Source organism: Balaenoptera borealis (genome assembly GCF_965194805.1).
Source record: "Balaenoptera borealis genome assembly, chromosome: 6".
NCBI lineage: Eukaryota > Metazoa > Chordata > Mammalia > Artiodactyla > Balaenopteridae > Balaenoptera > Balaenoptera borealis.
In genome coordinates this window covers 28,997,407-29,014,901 of record NC_138863.1, presented here as the reverse complement: position 1 = coordinate 29,014,901, position 17,495 = coordinate 28,997,407, and the positions used below count along the sequence as shown (strand labels likewise).

Genomic DNA, 17,495 nt, shown 5'->3' with positions numbered 1-17,495 from the left:
ATTGTTTGTTTGCTCTTTAGCTCTTCTAGATCCTTGTTAAATGTTTCTTGCGTTTTCTCCATTCTGTTTCCAAGATTTTGGATCATCTTTACTATCATTACTCTGAATTCTTTTTCAGGTAGACTGCCTATTTCCTCTTCCTTTGTTTGGTCTGGTGGATTTTTACCTTGCTCCTTCATCTGCTGCATATTTCTCTGTTTTCTCATTCTGTTTAACTTACTGTGTTTGGGGTCTCCTTTTTGCAGGCTGCAGGTTTGTAGTGCCTGTTCTTTTTGGTGTGTGTCCCCAGTGGGTGAGGTTGGTTCAGTGGCTTGTGTAGGCTTCCTGGTAGTGGGGACTGGTGCCTGTGTTCTGGTGGGTGGGGCTGTATCTTGTCCTTCTGGTGGGCAGGGCCGCGTCCAGAGGTGTGTTTTGGAGTGTCTGTGAACTTAGTATGACTTTAGGCAGCCTCTCTGCTAATGGGTGGGGTTGTGTTCCTTTCTTGCTAGTTGTTTGGCATGGGGTGTCCAGCACTGGAGCTTTCTGGCCGTTGGGTGGAGCTGGGTCTTAGTGTTGAGACAGAGATCTCTGGGAGAGCTCTCGCCGATTGATATTACGTGGGGCCAGGAGGTTTCTGGTGTCCAATGTCCTGGACTCGGCCCTCTCTCCTCAGAGGCTCAGGCCTGACAACCGGCCAGAGCACCAAGACCCTGACAGCCACACAGCTCAGAAGAAAGGGAAGAGAGAAAAAACAAAAAACAAAAAAAAGAAAGAAAAAAACAAACAGACAGAACCCTAGGACAAATGGTAAAAGCAAACCTATACAGATAAAATCACAAAAAGCATACACATACACACTTACAAAAAGAGAAAAAGGAAAAAAAAAGAATATATATATATATATATATAAATATATATATATATATATATATAAAAGCATACACATACACACAAAAAGAGAAAAAGAAAAAAAAAGAACATATATATATATATAAAAGGAAGAGAGCAACCAAACCAATAAACAAATCCACCAATGATAATAAGCACTAAATACTATACTAAGATAAACATAAAACCAGAAACAAATGGGGCTAATCTCTTCTTTGATGTTGGCCTCACAGGACTTTTATGAAGTATGAAGAGAGATGATGGCTGGGCAAGTGCTTTGTATTATGTAAGCAAACTTATTATTAAAATATTCCCAACAAACATCCTTCTTTATGCAAGGTGGCTCATATCAACACCCAGTAGCCGGATGTACCTTCTTGGTGAACAAAAGGTCTGCAATCACCTGTTTCTAGCTAACATGGTTAGAGATCAGTGTATGGTGTTAGGAGCAGACCACCTCCTGGTGCTAGTCTTTCAGTTAATGATCAGAGATGTCACCCTAAACCCCAACTTCTCAACTTGCACTGTGTCACTGATTAGAAACACAAAGGGTTTGGACCAAACAGCACAACTTTTTTTAATAGAAAAATAGCTCACAGTCCATGTACCACTAAATATGGTATACATCTCACCATGCCACACACCTCATGCACTAAAATATGTTCGGCTCTTTCTGTTAGATACACGTACGGCAGAATCAAATCCTGATAAGATGTCTCTATTTTCCTTCCTCACATAGATGTACATATAGCAGAAACCAAGTGAGAGAGAAAAACACAAAACGTTATACACAAACAGACAATAAATGTATCTTTCCCAAGAAAACATCTTGCATGATCATCCTGAGCCAAGACTTGTGGCCCAATTCCATCAATCCTCAATCGATGATGATATTTTATAAATCCTGGGGAAACAGGCTACTGGCTAATATTTACCCAGCACTCATTATGGGCTGGCACTGCAGCACTCTAAGGGCTTCAAGGCTATTCTCTCCTTTAATCCTCTCAACAGCCCTATGAGATACATGCTATCATCCTCCCCCATTTTATAGATGAGAAACTGAGGGTAAGAGAAATTAAGCCAGTCCCCAAGTTCACCAGCTTATGAGTGGTACAGTCAAGATTTAAACCCAGGCAGGCTCACCTTGAGTCCACATGATTAACCCTTATCTCACTCTGCCTCTTATTTAAATGCCAACAATAAAAATAAATGTTCATATTCCTTTTGGAAATATTTTCTGATAAAATAAATCTTTCAACTGGAAAGAAGGCCAGAACTCTTTAGAGGCACCCATACAGTAGCTGTTGTAACTTTTAAAAAATGAATAAATGAAGGAATATTATCCACTGAGACTAGAAGCCAGGGATGTGAACTACCCCTCACTCACCCCTGTCAAGTCCCCCACAGTCTCATCTTTAGCTCATATAATGGTACTACTCCCTACAGGACCTCTGTGTGGGGTAGGCAGGCAAAGGTGATACCACATATCAACTTTACCAGTGGTTTTCCATTTAATTCCCTTCACTTTCTCAAAAAGGCATCAGTTTAGCCTGACACAGCCCTAGATAAACCAAAATGGAAACCCCCAAGGCCAACAGAAAAGCAACGGCTTCATTCTTAACCCATACCTCCGACTGCCTGAAAGCTCTGCAGGTCCAAAGGTAGACTGAAGATGGCTCTGTGTTGGGCTATCTCCTCAAACTCCTACCTCTCTGCCACATCCTCTCCCATACCTAGCCCAGAAGCCCACAGAGGAGGATCTGGTGTGTCCTGCAGGGAGAGAGCAACACAATGGGACTGGAGAAATCAGTATGGGGCCAGACTGCTGGGTCCAATCTGGAAGCCACTAGTCCCATGTGCCTTCCGAGCATTTGAAAGGTGAGCAATCTGAATATAGATGTGCTCTAAGTGTAAAATACATGCTGGATATCAAAGACTTACTATGGGGACTTCTCTGGTGGCGTAGTGGTTAAGAATCCGCCTGCCAATGCAGGGGACACGGGTTCAATCCCTGGCCCGGGAAGATCCCACATGCCGCAGAGCAACTAAGCCCATGTGCCACAACTACTGAGCCTGCACTCTAGAGCCCACGAGCCACAACTACTGAGCCCGTGAGCCACAACTACTGAGCCCGTGAGCCACAACTACTGAAGCCCACGCGCCTAGAGCCCGTGCTCCGCAACAAAAGAAGCCACCGCAATGAGAAGCCCACGCACCACAACGAGGAGTAGCCCCTGCTCACCGCAACTAGAGAAAGCCCACACACAGCAACGAAGACCCAACGCAGCCAAAAATAAAAATAAAAAAATAAAAAAAAAGACTTACTATGGGAAAAAATGTAAAGTAGTTCATTAATAAATGTTAATATTGATTACATGTTGAAATTATTTTAAAGTCTAGTATTAAAATTAATTAATTAGTATAATTAATTGCTTCTAAAATAAAGCTGCCAGGATATGTATATATAAACACACATGTGGCTTGTATTACATATTTCTATTGGACAGTCATCTTACACACCACGTGTAAGGATTTGGACATTATCCTAAGAACAATGGCAGCTACTGTGAGCTTTTAAGCAGAGGCATACCACGATCAGATTTGAATCTTTAAAATATCACCCTGGCTACAAAACGGAGAATGGGCTGCAGAGGGAAATAAGCTGATGTTGTGGCAGACTCTCTAGGAGGCTCTACAACAGTCTGGGAGAGAGAAGACTGTGGCTGGAACATGGATGGCATTGTCCCTAGCAGCAGAGAAGGAGAGAAGTGAACAAATACAAAACATAGTTAGAAAGTAATGCCAAAAAGTTATAGAAAATGATTGAATAAGGGGGAAACAAAAGGTTGTGTACAGGGATGACTCCCAAGGTTCTGCTATGAATAGAGTGGGTGGGCCATTCAGTATCCACTCTCTAGTAATTGTACATCCAAGTAAAAATAGCCCATCAAGTTATCCCGGGGTCGCAGTATTCTGCCTGCACGAAGTTCTTCTGCAAGAGGCATGAATCATGGACGCTCTGAGTGCTCTGGAACTAGCGTATGCCATTCCAAAGTGCTTTCCTTCTGAAGAGCTCCCAGAACAAGTAACTCAAGATTCTGCCAAGACAAGAATCACTTTGGAAAGCTGTCGGAAACGATGATGTTTATTGCTGCTACGATCAGGAAATGGGCTGAAAGCACAGCCAATGGGATGGGCTATGGTGGAAGCTGGGTGGGGTCTTTGCTCCTATGCCCCTTCCTGGCTTCTCTCCTAGAAAATTCCAGCAGAATACTGCAGGAGAACCGACTTTGGAGTCAGATCTTGACTTCCAGTCAGCTTAGCTCCTTATTAGCTGGGTATCCCTGGGCTCTTCTAGGCCTCTATTTTTCCTCGCTGAGATGGGAAAATCACCACCCACCTTGGGAGGATTCAGGGCAGGGACACAGGTACAGCACCAGCAAGCAGCCTGATTAGCACAGTAGTGCCTCAAACCGGGGCTGAGGCCTCCCCTCCTTCAACCCACTCAACATCCGTCTCCCAAAAAGGCGCGGGTGGCAGGTGTGCGTGAACCTCCCAATCGTCATCCGTCTCACCTCTCACAGGTGAAAGCATGACACCATCTCAAGAAAAGCTGGGCTGGGTGTTTTTGGCATTAACCTCACGGAGAACCCAGCACCGAGCCAAGGCTGCCAGGACAGGGGAGGGACACTCCTTGCAGGGCCAGCATTATCATGAATAATTAAGGCAAAGCTCTGCTAATCAAAATAAATGAACAAAGGATGCCTCCGACACAGCAGCCACTTTTTTTTTGGTTGTTTTAGGAGACCAGTTTTTCTCCGTTACCCCGCTCCTTCCAATTTGATCATCTTCAGAGGCCTCCCTATCAATTTGGGTAAATTAGCAAGTTTTTCCTCCATATGAAGCTGTGGCCATAAATCACAAATATGAGTGTGTGTGAAATCATATAGCATGGGGCCCAGTGTAATAATAAACACATTTATATTTTAGAACTGCTGTTTTCTCCACACTCGAGCCGGCTCACTGCCTGGGCCCCAGCGGCCAGCAGGCGCCCACACCCGCCCCGTGGGCAGCACGCTGTCTTCACGTGCCGGCCTCAGACCTGAGATCTGCCAGCTCCTCTCTGTGCCGCGGCGGGCAAGGAATCATACCTGCTCACGGCCCTGTGTGCGGCGCAGCAGAGACACAAATGAGCAGGTGACCTTTCAAGCCACGCCAAAATGGGCCCTTGACCCCGAGACCTCAAAACTTTAGCGGTTTCACTGTCTGAATCAGCCAAGTGAAAAGACCCATGTTTGCACAATATGATTGTGTTTACACAAAGGTTTAACGCCTCAATAGAGCAAAAGCTGTTCAGTTAATTTTAATTATTGCTTTATTCTTCTCACAACAGATTTTTTAAAAAATGTTTAACAGTCAACTCATTGTAATTGATCCCATAAACTTTGTGCCTATGGTCCTTCTAACTCGTGCGATGACACTAGTGGGAAAGATGCATGAAAGGTTTTCCTTAGTTGAAAGGATTATTTCCAGTCCCTGTCGTTGCTTATTTAACATTCCTTGTGGAAAAGATGGACACCAAGGAAAACCACAGGAAAAACTTCAAGATCTGACTGTGGGAGGGGGGAAAAGACGCACATGGGTTAGAAAGCGTTCTAATGCTTAGCAGCAAATTCTAAGCAAACAAGAAGCTCATATCAAATGAGGATGAGGGCCCTGCCAGTTCTAATGATTTGTTACGATTATTTCTTTGGCAGGTAGAATAAATAAAAGGGGGAAGTAAATTTGAAAATATGAAGATGCACAGGAACCCAAGATCAGACAAAATTAAATCTACAGGCAAACAATCCTCAAAAAGTAGAGCCCTCAGGGTTCATGTGTGCTGTTCCTTCCACTTTCCAGGAATTTGTCTTTTGGTGTTAAAACCTTTTCTTTCTTCAGCTCTCCAGAAGACAATGCAAGTGCTTGTCACTCAGAGGTTCCTATAGATCCTTTTGGCAGAATGCTAGAAAGCAGCTATTCTTCACCACGTGCTTTTGTGAATACAGAGGGGAGATGGCTGCACACAGCAGCAGAATCTTCACCTGAGTTTGGGATCTTTGCCCACTAGGGGATTTATAATTACTGTATCGATCAAGTGTTTTTCTCCTTAAGACGTTTAACACGTCCATAAATAGCCTCCAAAAAGTGGGGCAAAAGAGGGCTAAACAGGATTACTTTTTAACTCCATAATTATCATACAAATAAAAATAAGAGCACAAATTATTTGTTCAAACTCCCCAAGCAAAGCTCTGGTATACCTAAGACAGTAACGAGTAACCTACACACCAAGATCCAGCCATCCACAGCTTCTCCCACCTCTTCTCTAAGGCACTCCATTTGGATTTTCCAGTTTAGTAAGGAAAGAGGACTAAGGTGCATTCTTGTAAGGGGTCAGGAGAAGTTTTCATTTATGATTTCTCTCCATACATTTTCTAAAATATGCAAATGCGCTAGTACTGAGCTATCACTTCAAGAATCAATGCCTTGCACTTGCTGGCGTCTTCAAAGCTTTCTTTCTTAAAATAGAAAAAAACAACCAAGATTAAAGATTCTTAAGTTCAATCTAAATAGAATATAGGAATAGATTAGACAAACTTTCAGTTCTCTTAGCTATTCTAAACTTGTCATACTGGATATATAACAACTCACCTGTTACTTAGCATATGTGTGAGATAAGAAGGATGGCAAACGTTAAGCCATTTATTTTGCTGAACCATAAACACAACTAAATTCATTTATATTGTTTGAATTTAGCCCCATCCCCGCAAAATAACTGATTTCCAAAGGACAAACAGAATGGGGTATGCTGTAGAGTTCATCACAGAAAAATCATTCTCAGAGCCTTAGTCTCCTCATCTCTAAAATGGGAATAATGAGAACATTTACCCCATAGGTAAGTGAGGGTTAAATCAAATGAGGTATGTAAAAGCACTTGGTGAGCTATGACAACCAATACAAGTGATATCTTATTGCTTACTTCCTTGGATAAAGCAATAATGTGTTAAGTAGCCATCCAGGCTTGGTCCCCAACTGCCTTCTCATTTCCAAAGCCAATCTGAGCAGGAATGCCTCAGCCTACCCTTTCTTTAGTACATCTGCTCTGGGGAGCTGACTAAATAACCACTGCCTCTTCAGGTCATCAAGATAAATATTACTAATTCCCTGCTGGACCTAAAACTAAGGTCCGATAACAACTGTGATCCAAAACATGGCACTTACCATGACCCCAGGAGGCCAGCCCACTAATCGCAATCTCTCCAAGTGGCAAGGGATAAGCTAATCTGTGTGAAAGACACAGATGTCACGTCCTCCCTATAGCCACATTCACATGTATGAGAGGAATAATGTCAGCAGTATTATCTCCAAACAGCAAGGACAATGCCACACAATTATAATAGCATATTGTCCATTGTATCTTGGGATGACATGTCTGACAATGTTATTTTCTATGCATGTGATTGCAGCTGAAAGGGCCAATGCATAATTCACATCTCCTGACAAAATGCTAGCATGAAGTATGTGTCCATTAGATAATGCCACTTAAAATCCTTTTACGTGAGGTAGCACCTTTCTCCCTGGGAACTCACAGTGCTTCACGGTACTTTCCTCACGATGCTGGTGTGAACCAGACAGTGAACGACAGCAAGTGCACTGAGGTAGCACATACCAGTATAATACAGTTTTCCCAATAAAAGGTCCATTTTCTGACTGAAAATATTTATTCTCAGCCTTATTTCTGCCCTAACAGTCAACTTTCTCTTTGATAATAAGGAAACAATTGTTACAATTTGGCGAGACTGCTGTACATGAGAGGACGGGTAGAAAATGATCGTCAGTGCCTGGTCAGCTGGACCCATTTCCTGGCTAAAAGCCTCTCTCCCACCTACCAGCCTGGCAGCCCATGTGATTTAAATCCCTGCCTCAGCAAAAGCTCAAATTATTACAGGTCAGGAGCCTTCAGCAAGAGGGGAGGGGATGTCGCTTGTGAGGAGCTACAATCATGAATGTTAATTCTAGAAAGCTAAGCATCGGGGAGAGGTGGAGAGATTTCCCTATATCATAAGTGGGGGGGTGGGGGAATAGAACATCTTCTAAGACCCAAAAGAAATAATACATTATACAGTAGTTATATTCTGTCAATTTTTAAAAGAGCACAAAAGGGGGCTTCCCTGGTGGCGCAGTGGTTGAGGATCTGCCTGCCAATGCAGGGGACACGGGTTCGAGCCCTGGTCTGGGAAGATCCCACATGCCGTGGAGCAACTAGGCCCGTGAGCCACAACTGCTGAGCCTGCGCGTCTGGAGCCTGTGCTCCGCAACAAGAGAAGCCGCGATAGTGAGAGGCCCGCGCACCGCGATGAAGAGTGGCCCCCGCTTGCCGCAACTAGAGAAAGCCCTCGCACAGAAACGAAGACCCAACACAGCCAAAATAAATAAATAAATAAATAATTTTTTAAAAAAAATAGCACAAAAGGAAAGGCAAGACCTGGCTGGTAGTCTTAAAAGGATGAGGAAATATTTTGCAAGTGGTGCAGAGGAACCCAAAGAGAAGGAGCGAAGGACGGCTAAGGTTGCATTAGGCCAGGGTTTCTCAATCTCGGTCCTGTGGACGCTTGGGCCCCATGAGTCTCCTTTGTGGAGGCCGTCCTGTGCACTGTAGTGCGTTTACCAGCATTCCTGCCCTCCACGTACCAGATGCCAGTAGCAATCCCCCTCCAAGATGTGACAACCCAAAGTGTCTCCAGACATTGCCAAATGCCCCAAGGGGGAAAATGGGCCCAAGTTGAGAATCAGAGCATTAGGCAACTAATGATCTCACATTTGGGGAGTGCGACTGGGCTAAAAGGTTTACTCTCACACATAATGGGCGGCCTCTTCCGCCACTGAGAGGAGGTTCCAATACCCACCCCCACCCCGAACAGTCATGCGACTTTCATGTTCCTGCCGGCACCTCATTAGCTGCTCAAGTTCTTGGAGGGTCAGGGAAGGCCCGCCGAGTGGATCAGCTCCCGTGGTGAGTAGGCAGCCATGTGAGGTTGTGCACACAGGGTGGCCAGCTGAAGGGCGGAGGAGGGCTGAATCCAGCTCTGCTGCTCAAGCACGGGCCACATCTGCCCCACGGAAGGCGCACCTTTTTCTGATTCACACAAAAGCATGCTATGGGTTAGCCGCAGCCCTACTGGGCAGCTAGCAGCCATCAGATTCCTCTTTTCCAGGTTCATCAACTGATGTACCTCATACAAGAGGCAGCAACATTGCGTGCAGATGAGAATTAGCAAAGCAGGTTTTTTTGTGACCGAGGAGAATCGAAAGTTTGAAGCAGCTGCATGGAACATCTCCTTTCCTCAACCCCCAAAGCATGCTTGCACTCCCACTATTGCTTTCACTAGGGAGCCATGAGAAGAATAAAGATCTGCCTGCCTGAAGAGCAGGAAGAGAAGAAGCTAGGAAGTGGGTCCCGGTGTTTGTTTATGGCTAGGGCTAATCATGACTACTTCAGTCTTCCAAGACCTCTGCCTTGGTTTCTCAGGTCTTACCAGAGCCAGGATACAGATACGTCCAATCCACGGATGAAGAGGAATGGACAAAAACAGCCAGGGCTTCCTTGGACTTTTCCTCCATATCCTGCTTCAGTTGACTGCAGATGACCCATAATATTTCGGAGTGATTAACAACGGTCCTTTTAATAGAGACAGCAGAGATAATACTACACCTGCTCTGTAGTTATCCTCTGATCATAAGGTTTTCTTTTGCAGTTCGATTGCTACTAACAGCTAGCTGGTTTCCTTAAGATCTATGGAACACTGCACTATTCTCTCCATCATCCTAGCCTAGTTTGAGGCCTTCTACCTATTTTAAGGATACTTTAAACAGAAATGATTCCATAGAGCCTGATCTGATCTACTAGCGGCAGGGCTGTTGCTCAGAATAGAGCTTCTCCTGCTTCACTTTCAATAGAGGAGGGTAGATCTCATTAGTATGGGAAGCCAGTACCAGCCATTAGCGTTGAGTAAGAGTTGCCTCTGCTAACTATTTCTGTGCACAGTCACACAACATGTTCTGAGTTTTCTCAATAAAACAGCTTCTTCCCAGGGGGATGAAGTTGCCTCTACAAGGGGCCTCAATTTACATATACTTTCCCAACCATTTAAAGTGAAACCTCCTTGAAGCATCATTTCACTTCTGAAGAATCTTCCTCCCCATACTTCCAGGGAGAATTTCAAAAATGATGAAATGGAAACCTCTACTTAGATAGGAAATAAAAATGATATGGAAAGTAATTACACTTTTAAAAAAAAATCACAAAACTGATTTTAGGTTTACTTTGCACCACATTTGTTTGTTTGCTATAAGGAAAGAAAAATAAGGTGTGCAAACATGCTTATTTCTATGTAAATGCAATGTATCACCAAAGAGTACTTAGGACATGCGCTCTGCACATCAGAGGAATGAAATCCATAATGGAAAGGCATGGGTCTAGAAGCTTCCCTTCACTCTTTCTTAATGAATAAAACAGTTGGGAAAATCCTATAGTTGCTTTTAGTCCATTTGATTTCTTACTTTATACTATGTATGATATCAAGAAGAACGGCTACAAAGGAATTTGGCCCATTTAAGAGATAAAGTGGTACTCTCCTTAAGATGTTAAAGATGCTGCTTTGTTATTAAGTTAGAAATGTTCATGTTTGCACAAATTCTATTAGTGCCCATATCAACTATAGATGTGTAATAATTTGCCCGTTCTTTCTTAAGATCAAATCCATCACTGAAGTAATAAGTCTTCAAACGTCTTTTTTCTTTTAAACTATATTCAAAAGGTAAGCAGAGAGAAGAAAGACTTCAAGATTCTAATGTGTTTTCATAGCTAAAGGAGTTAGTTGAGAAAGCAGGCTGAAGGGACGCAGGTGCCAGACATTGTGTAGAATTTGCACTTATGCTCCATTAATTGCCAGCATATCTTCCTTTCCCTTTTTCCTCCCCTCCCCCCATTAAATCCCTTTGGAAAACAGCAGAGCAGCAGGCCCAGACTGGTACCCAGCAGCAACACCAGGAGCAGAAGTAGCCAATTAGCCTCCAGAATACAAAGAGGGGGAAAAAAATTGATGCAGTTACCTAGCAACCAGAAAGAGCAGAAACAGCTGTGTAGCAGGCCCAGGCTGGTACCCAGGCAGAAACAGGATAGCCAATTAGCACACTGTATTTAATGCTGATGTGGTTTCCTAGTAACAGGCTGTACAAGTCTGTCTGTTGCATTTTCTCCCTCCCTTCCTCACATTTTCCTCAATCATGCACAGTATTACTATTTGCCCTAATTACTGTTTCTCCACTGCTTCAAGCAGCCATTATTTTGTCCCCAGAGAAATTGGAAGAACTCGGAAAAAAATCTTCTGTAATGACAGTATTTAGTTTCAAATTCAGATTAGCTGTAAGCCTTGAGACACTAAACAACAACAACAAAGAACGAAAAAAACAAAAAGCCAGCAAATCGCCTTCTGCCTAAATTTATAAGTAGCCTATGGTACCTTTTCTTCATGCTACTATTCACATGTGAGTGAGGCAAGAAACATTTAATAATGCATACCATCATTCTGCCATACACTATATTTTCGAATAGGTTGAATCTTCTGTGTACTTGAATTTATTCATATTGATTTTCTGATACTCTCTCCTGAACACTGGGAACATAAAATGTCTTATTACCTGTATCAGAGAAGGGAGATGTATCTTTTGTTGCTCTTTTTAAAATACTGATACTACGTTCAATAGGCTCATGACCAATGGAGAATTCGGTATGAGGAATCATTATTTCCTTTCTACAATAGAAGTTGAGTACAGGTGAAGAGTGTGTGAATACCGCAGTAAGGGGATTCAAACGCCATGTTGTAAGTTCAAAATCACAGTAATGAATTCCAGTGAGGTGATATTAAACCTCATGAACATACAAAATGAAGACAGAAAACATTTAAACATGACTATCGTGCAGCTATTCTAAAATATTTCCAACTGCACACTGCCCATCTTATATACTAGAATATGTACTGGCGTCAACCTTTTTCCTGGGTTCTAGTCATCAGGGCACATATTATATAATTTCACATTTTTAGGGAATCCTTTAGACTCCTAGAACCTGTCTCATTTTAACAGTACCTTCAATATTGGAACAATCTATCACCCTTCTGACAAAATTCCCCTGCTATGAAAACTCCAAGGGCTCCAGAAGAAGACATTAGACACCATAACACACTTCACTGGGCAACACTCTTCCATGAAGGAAAAGGACTTTCTCCATTGAGGATGGCTTCTGGCTTCCTGCCCACAACAAAAGGATTGATGCCTTTTGTCAACTTTAGCTCACCTAGTGGAATGGTTGAAACTATTGTATCCCAACAGATTTGGGATTTTTAAAATTTTTATATTGTTTGCTTGAAAACAGTATGCATAATACCGTTTTACTTTACTGAATTCCGTAAATTAAATGTCAATTACAGTAATGGAAAGAGGATACATTCTGAAGACAAAAACAACAAAAGAAGTCTAAAGTATATGCTTGCTGACACCAGATGAGTGGCTTATCATATAAAATGAGTTTTAAATTGTAAGTGCATTTTTATTTTGCAAATAAAATAAAAGGAGTCTAACCTGACTGCAGGTAACTTTTGAAGGGAAGAAAGGAAAAGATGCAAAGTCCAAAAAGGAAGAAAGTCTGCCAAGTATGCCTGGTTTAAGACAAAGCTGGACCTAGGATCCATAAGGAATTAGTAATGGGGCGCCATGGTCTTCCATCCCCCAGAACTTATTGGCTTCCATCCTGGGTCAGTCCCCAACTCACCTACCTCAATAAGCACAGATAATAAAGGAGGAGGCAAGGTGAACATAAATATGGGACAGACCACAGAAAGTATATTCTCTCTGCAGACACCCTTAAATAATTTAAGTAGGTTGACTTGCATTATATAAGCTAGTCAGGTCCTAACACTGGCAACCAAATATGGAGACACTGCAGGAATGGGGGGTGACTCTGTCACTGGTTGGCCAAATAGCCAGCACATTAAAAAGTCACTAACTTTTGTTTATTTTGAATGGTCTTCCTTCTATTAACGTTTAGCTTAATAACTGTCCTGTCAGTATATTACTTTAAAAAATGGCTGAAAAGAGGTTACTCTTAGAAAATGTAGAAAATCCAGTAGCAGGGGAAGGGGGAAGAGTGGGAGCTGCAGAATGCTGCTCCAGCTTCCGACGCGCCCCCATCTTGACTCCCTGCTTGCTTGCAGATTCCTGAAATTCCATTAAGTCTCCTATAATTGAAGATTCAAAACATAATAAAAGATTTCAGTGTTTTATACTGGTTGATGGATATGTCATCCACCAATCAATAGTGTACCAGATCCTTCCTGATGTAAGGGAGGGTAAAGGAAGGCTAAAAAAGGCAGGAAGTGACTCAGTATAGGAAAGCATCAAGTATAAGATTCTTTGGTGAGGCATGAAGAAGGAAGGAACTGAGATTTTTAGAAAACAAATTTGCCGCCATCCAGATCGCCTCCATTAGACTGGGGACAAATTGAAACTGCCTGGTTCAAAGGGTCACGCTCTCTCCATTTGGTACCTGATAGCCTGGCTCTGAGTCCCATTACACATATATCCATAGTAGGCTGGATTCCCAAAGAGTTCCATTTGCTTACCAGAATTAACCTCTTTATATGAAAAGTTTGTTTCCTCATGATCCATATTCAAGGTTTCAACTACAATTTCTACAAAATTCAAACTGAATATTTTTCAAAGAAAGGCACATCATTTTACAAATACTTTTTCATCTGTCCTTGTATTTCAACTAATTTTTTCAAAAGGATTATTCCAAAGCTTAAAAAAAAAAAGGTTTTGGTTTTGGTTTTATTACACATGACTTTCTTGAACTCCCCTTTGTTTCCTGATTCTAACAGAATCACTCCATTACTGTTTCAACTTCAGGAGACATAAAAAAACTATTGCCTACCACCAATTAATTCTTACAATATTATCTTTGCCTGCACTCTTTACAAAGCTCCGTTTAGGGGCTTCCCTGGTGGTGCAGTGGTTGAGAATCTGCCTGCCAATGCAAGGGACACGGGTTCGAGCCCTGGTCTGGGAAGATCCCACATGCCGCGGAGCAACTAGGCCCGTGAGCCACAACTACTGAGCCTGCGCGTCTGGAGCCTGTGCTCCGCAACAAGAGAGGCCGCGACACTGAGAGGCCCGCGCACCGCGATGAAGAGTGGCCCCCGCTCGCCGCAACTAGAGAAAGCCCACGCACAGAAACGAAGACCCAACACAGCCAAAAATAAATAAATAAATAAATTTTTTTTAAAAAAAGCTCCGTTTAACTTTCCTCCAACCTCCCAATATAATATATACAGGATAACCATAATGATCATGGTTATTAATATTCTTACTGTATTAGAAACAGCATCTATACATTAATTATTTATTAAAGGGAACAGTTTTTTTCAGGTTCACACTTGGCCTTCCCAATGCCATTCCTTCATTTGCACAGACTTCTCATGACCCTCTTTTCCTCTTTAGCAAACAGAGCTGGCCTAACCTTTAAATCTTAGAATTTATAAAATTCGATTACTTCCACTGCCTTTTCTGAAATGAGATTCCTCTTTTCTTTTCCCTCTTCCTCCCTCCCATCCCCAATCCATGCTCTATTCTCTTTTGAAATCAGGTTCTAAATATAATGGCTTTATGAAACCATATTTCAGGCTTTTGCATCAAAAAATGAGGTTCTCAGAGGTGGGGGAAGGAACAGTATCTAGTATAGTGGGTGTTCAATAAATATTGTTTATGGTGAAATACTTTTTAATTTCATGGTTTTTTCTTTCTCCTCAATTCTTATTTTAACATATTTATTTACTTTGTGACTACCAATTATCCATTAAAAGGACATCTGGAATAGGCATCCCACAAAGCCTATAGTTATTACCATATTATAATAATAAAATAAATGTGTTTGCTGTGTATATGCTGAGTTTAAGCCATTCTACTCAATATATGTTTACCTAAATTTATCTTCATAAATGTTAAGAGCTAGCATATTGCTAAATTATCATGTGGGGAAGCTCTAAGATTTTCCTGAATCATAAAATTCTCCCATCAATTGTTTTTCACCACCTCATTCACGCCCCTTCTTTCGAACTCTTTCTCTTAAGCCCCTGAATATGCTAAATCCAAACTATCAAACCCTCCTATTAAACTCTCTCCACCTTGTGAACTGAACAGTTAACCCTTATGCTAGTTTCCATCCCATAATAGGGGTTTAATGAGTTTCTGCCTCAACACATGGATAAACTTCATTAGCAGCCATGTGTCTCAGCATATTAAAGGCCCTTTAATGTCTTAAAATTGCCCTATTTCAGTTGCTATTGTATAAATTCAAAGAATTCTTATCTATGGCGCTGAGGAGGTTGAAAGTGGTCGATGGGCCCCCTACAGTTCCAGACTGAGGTATTTAATTTCATCCTGCTGATACGCCTGACCTTGAATTAGGGTTTCTATTTTATATAAATTAGTGTATTATCACATTGGCATCATTTTAAAAGATGAACAGCATCAATAAAAAACACCCTTTCCAGAAAGAGAAGAGTGACTTCGTATCTCTGAATCATCCATGCTGCTTCTGACCACTGACAGGAGCCCTGATCTCATTTAATGCCCTGTCTTCCTTTAGAACTCCTTATCTGACCGGCTCTTCCCTTCTTAACTGCTGGTCATTTCTGTGGCACAGCACCTGACATCTACGGGCACTTAATACCTGTTTGTAGAATGACTGAATGAACAAAGTAAATAAGACTACTACTAAATTCTACTAAATAGAATGCAAGCCTAAGGGACATGGTACAAATTTTAATACTGCCAGTGGCAGGTTGTATATCCTGGACTAAGGCATTTTTACAGTTTTGGTCCTCAGTTTCCACTATATGTGATAATGCTTGATTTTATTATTTCATATGGATAGAGTATTAACATTTGTCATTTTAGTGAGTGAATTGGGAATGTTATAAGAAAGTCTCTCTTTAATTTTAAAGTAAAAAAAAAAAACGGTTTAATAATAATGACCATAATAATAGTAACTATTGCAGTAACAATAATGGGACTGGAAACGGAAGATCATTCCTTTGTAATTTCCTTGTTCTGGCTCTTAGTCACTTGATGAGGCAGTATGTTTAAGGATTCTCCCAGTTCTTACCTATTTAGAAGACACTTAAAGTAGTTTTCATTGTCAATTTGTATTTAAACTATAAGCTTCTCATTTCCTCTGAATAATGGGTTATGAAGAAAAATATCTGTATGACTTCTTTTCCCCTCATGAGTTAGCACAGAAGTTAAGAGCTCGGACTGCAGCAATACTGTTTGATTTGAATCTTGGCCCAGCCATCTAGGACCTCTGTGACACTGGACGAGTTACTTGACCTCTCCTGGTCTCATTTTTCTCCTCTGTGAAATAAGAATAGCACCTGTGTCATTAGATTAATATGGCTTAAAGGGTTATATTTGTAAAAGATTTGTTAAAAAAAAAGACAACAGGCCCAAAATGGAGTCATTTGTCCTAAGCCCCACATCATCAAACCAAGACTTAATACCTAACTTAACTATAGTTTTAGCCTCCCCCAAGAATGAAATCTTAAACAAGTCAATCTGGAATTACCTGGTCAGCACTAGTGAGGTAATCTGCCTGAGAGACCCCTGCCATCCCCCCTAAAGGAAGATGATCTTGCCACAAACAGCTCTGTGCTGGTATAACTTCCTTGTCCTGCCACCTTCTGCCTATAAAAGTCTTACATTTTGTACAGCTCTTCAGAGCTCCTTGCTATTTGCCAGATGGGATGCTGCCCATTTCTTGAATCATTGAATAAAGCCAGTAAGATCGTTAAAATTTACTCAGTTGAATTTTGTTTTTTAACAGATTTGGAGGCAGTGGTGGGATCCAAAGGAAACTTCTGATGGCTTCAGAAGTAACAAGAAACACAGGCACTGGTACCTGTAAACCCTTTGAGTTCTTTGTCTTTCTCATTATTTTCAAGGGCTGTGGGTAAGTTCCTCTCAGCTCTGAGTTCTGCTCTCTTTGCATTGAGCTCCTGATCCAATTGGCTTTCCAGTGCAGGGTTCATGGGCCAGTCTGGTATGACAGGAGGCTCTAACCGAGTGCCAATCCTTAGCCCTTGGTTAGTCCACAATCCCCATTTATTAGGGACTGTTAGTTTAGTCTGTATCTCCTCATTGGGAACAGCTGGTGGTGTCCACCTAGCGCCTTCTCTTGGCCAGTATGCAGTAACATCTCTTTGGTTACTGCTGGTATGTTAGTGTGCATATGAGGTAACGACTATTGCTAATGGGAATCTCAGAAGACAAAAGTCACAAAATTGATGGGTGTGGTGGAGCACTTAAAAGCTGTTAGAGCGCTTGTCACCTAACTCAAAAGACTCCTGTGTTAGGATAAATTGGTCACAAAACAGGTTAGATTGACACCAGGTCACCTGCCAATCCCAAGAAAATTTCCACACAACAAGGTATGCTGTAAAACACCACACAATCCCCAACCCAGTGCCACATCC

General features: G+C 41.9%; 1 protein-coding gene across 13 annotated transcripts in view; it reads right to left on the bottom strand.

The window, feature by feature from the left end:
- KLF7 (KLF transcription factor 7) overlaps positions 1-17,495 on the bottom strand; it is a 108,732-nt gene that overhangs the window by 37,906 nt on the left and 53,331 nt on the right. Inside the window, exon 3 of one of the 13 annotated variants that reach the window (XM_082397173.1) lies at positions 946-13,202. The exons of the other annotated variants lie outside the window; for them this stretch is intronic. Within the exon in view, the coding sequence (XP_082253299.1) occupies positions 13,042-13,202 (161 nt within the window). The 3' untranslated portion in view covers positions 946-13,041. Of the gene's footprint in view, positions 1-945; positions 13,203-17,495 lie in introns of those variants that run through there. 13 annotated transcript variants of the gene reach the window in all.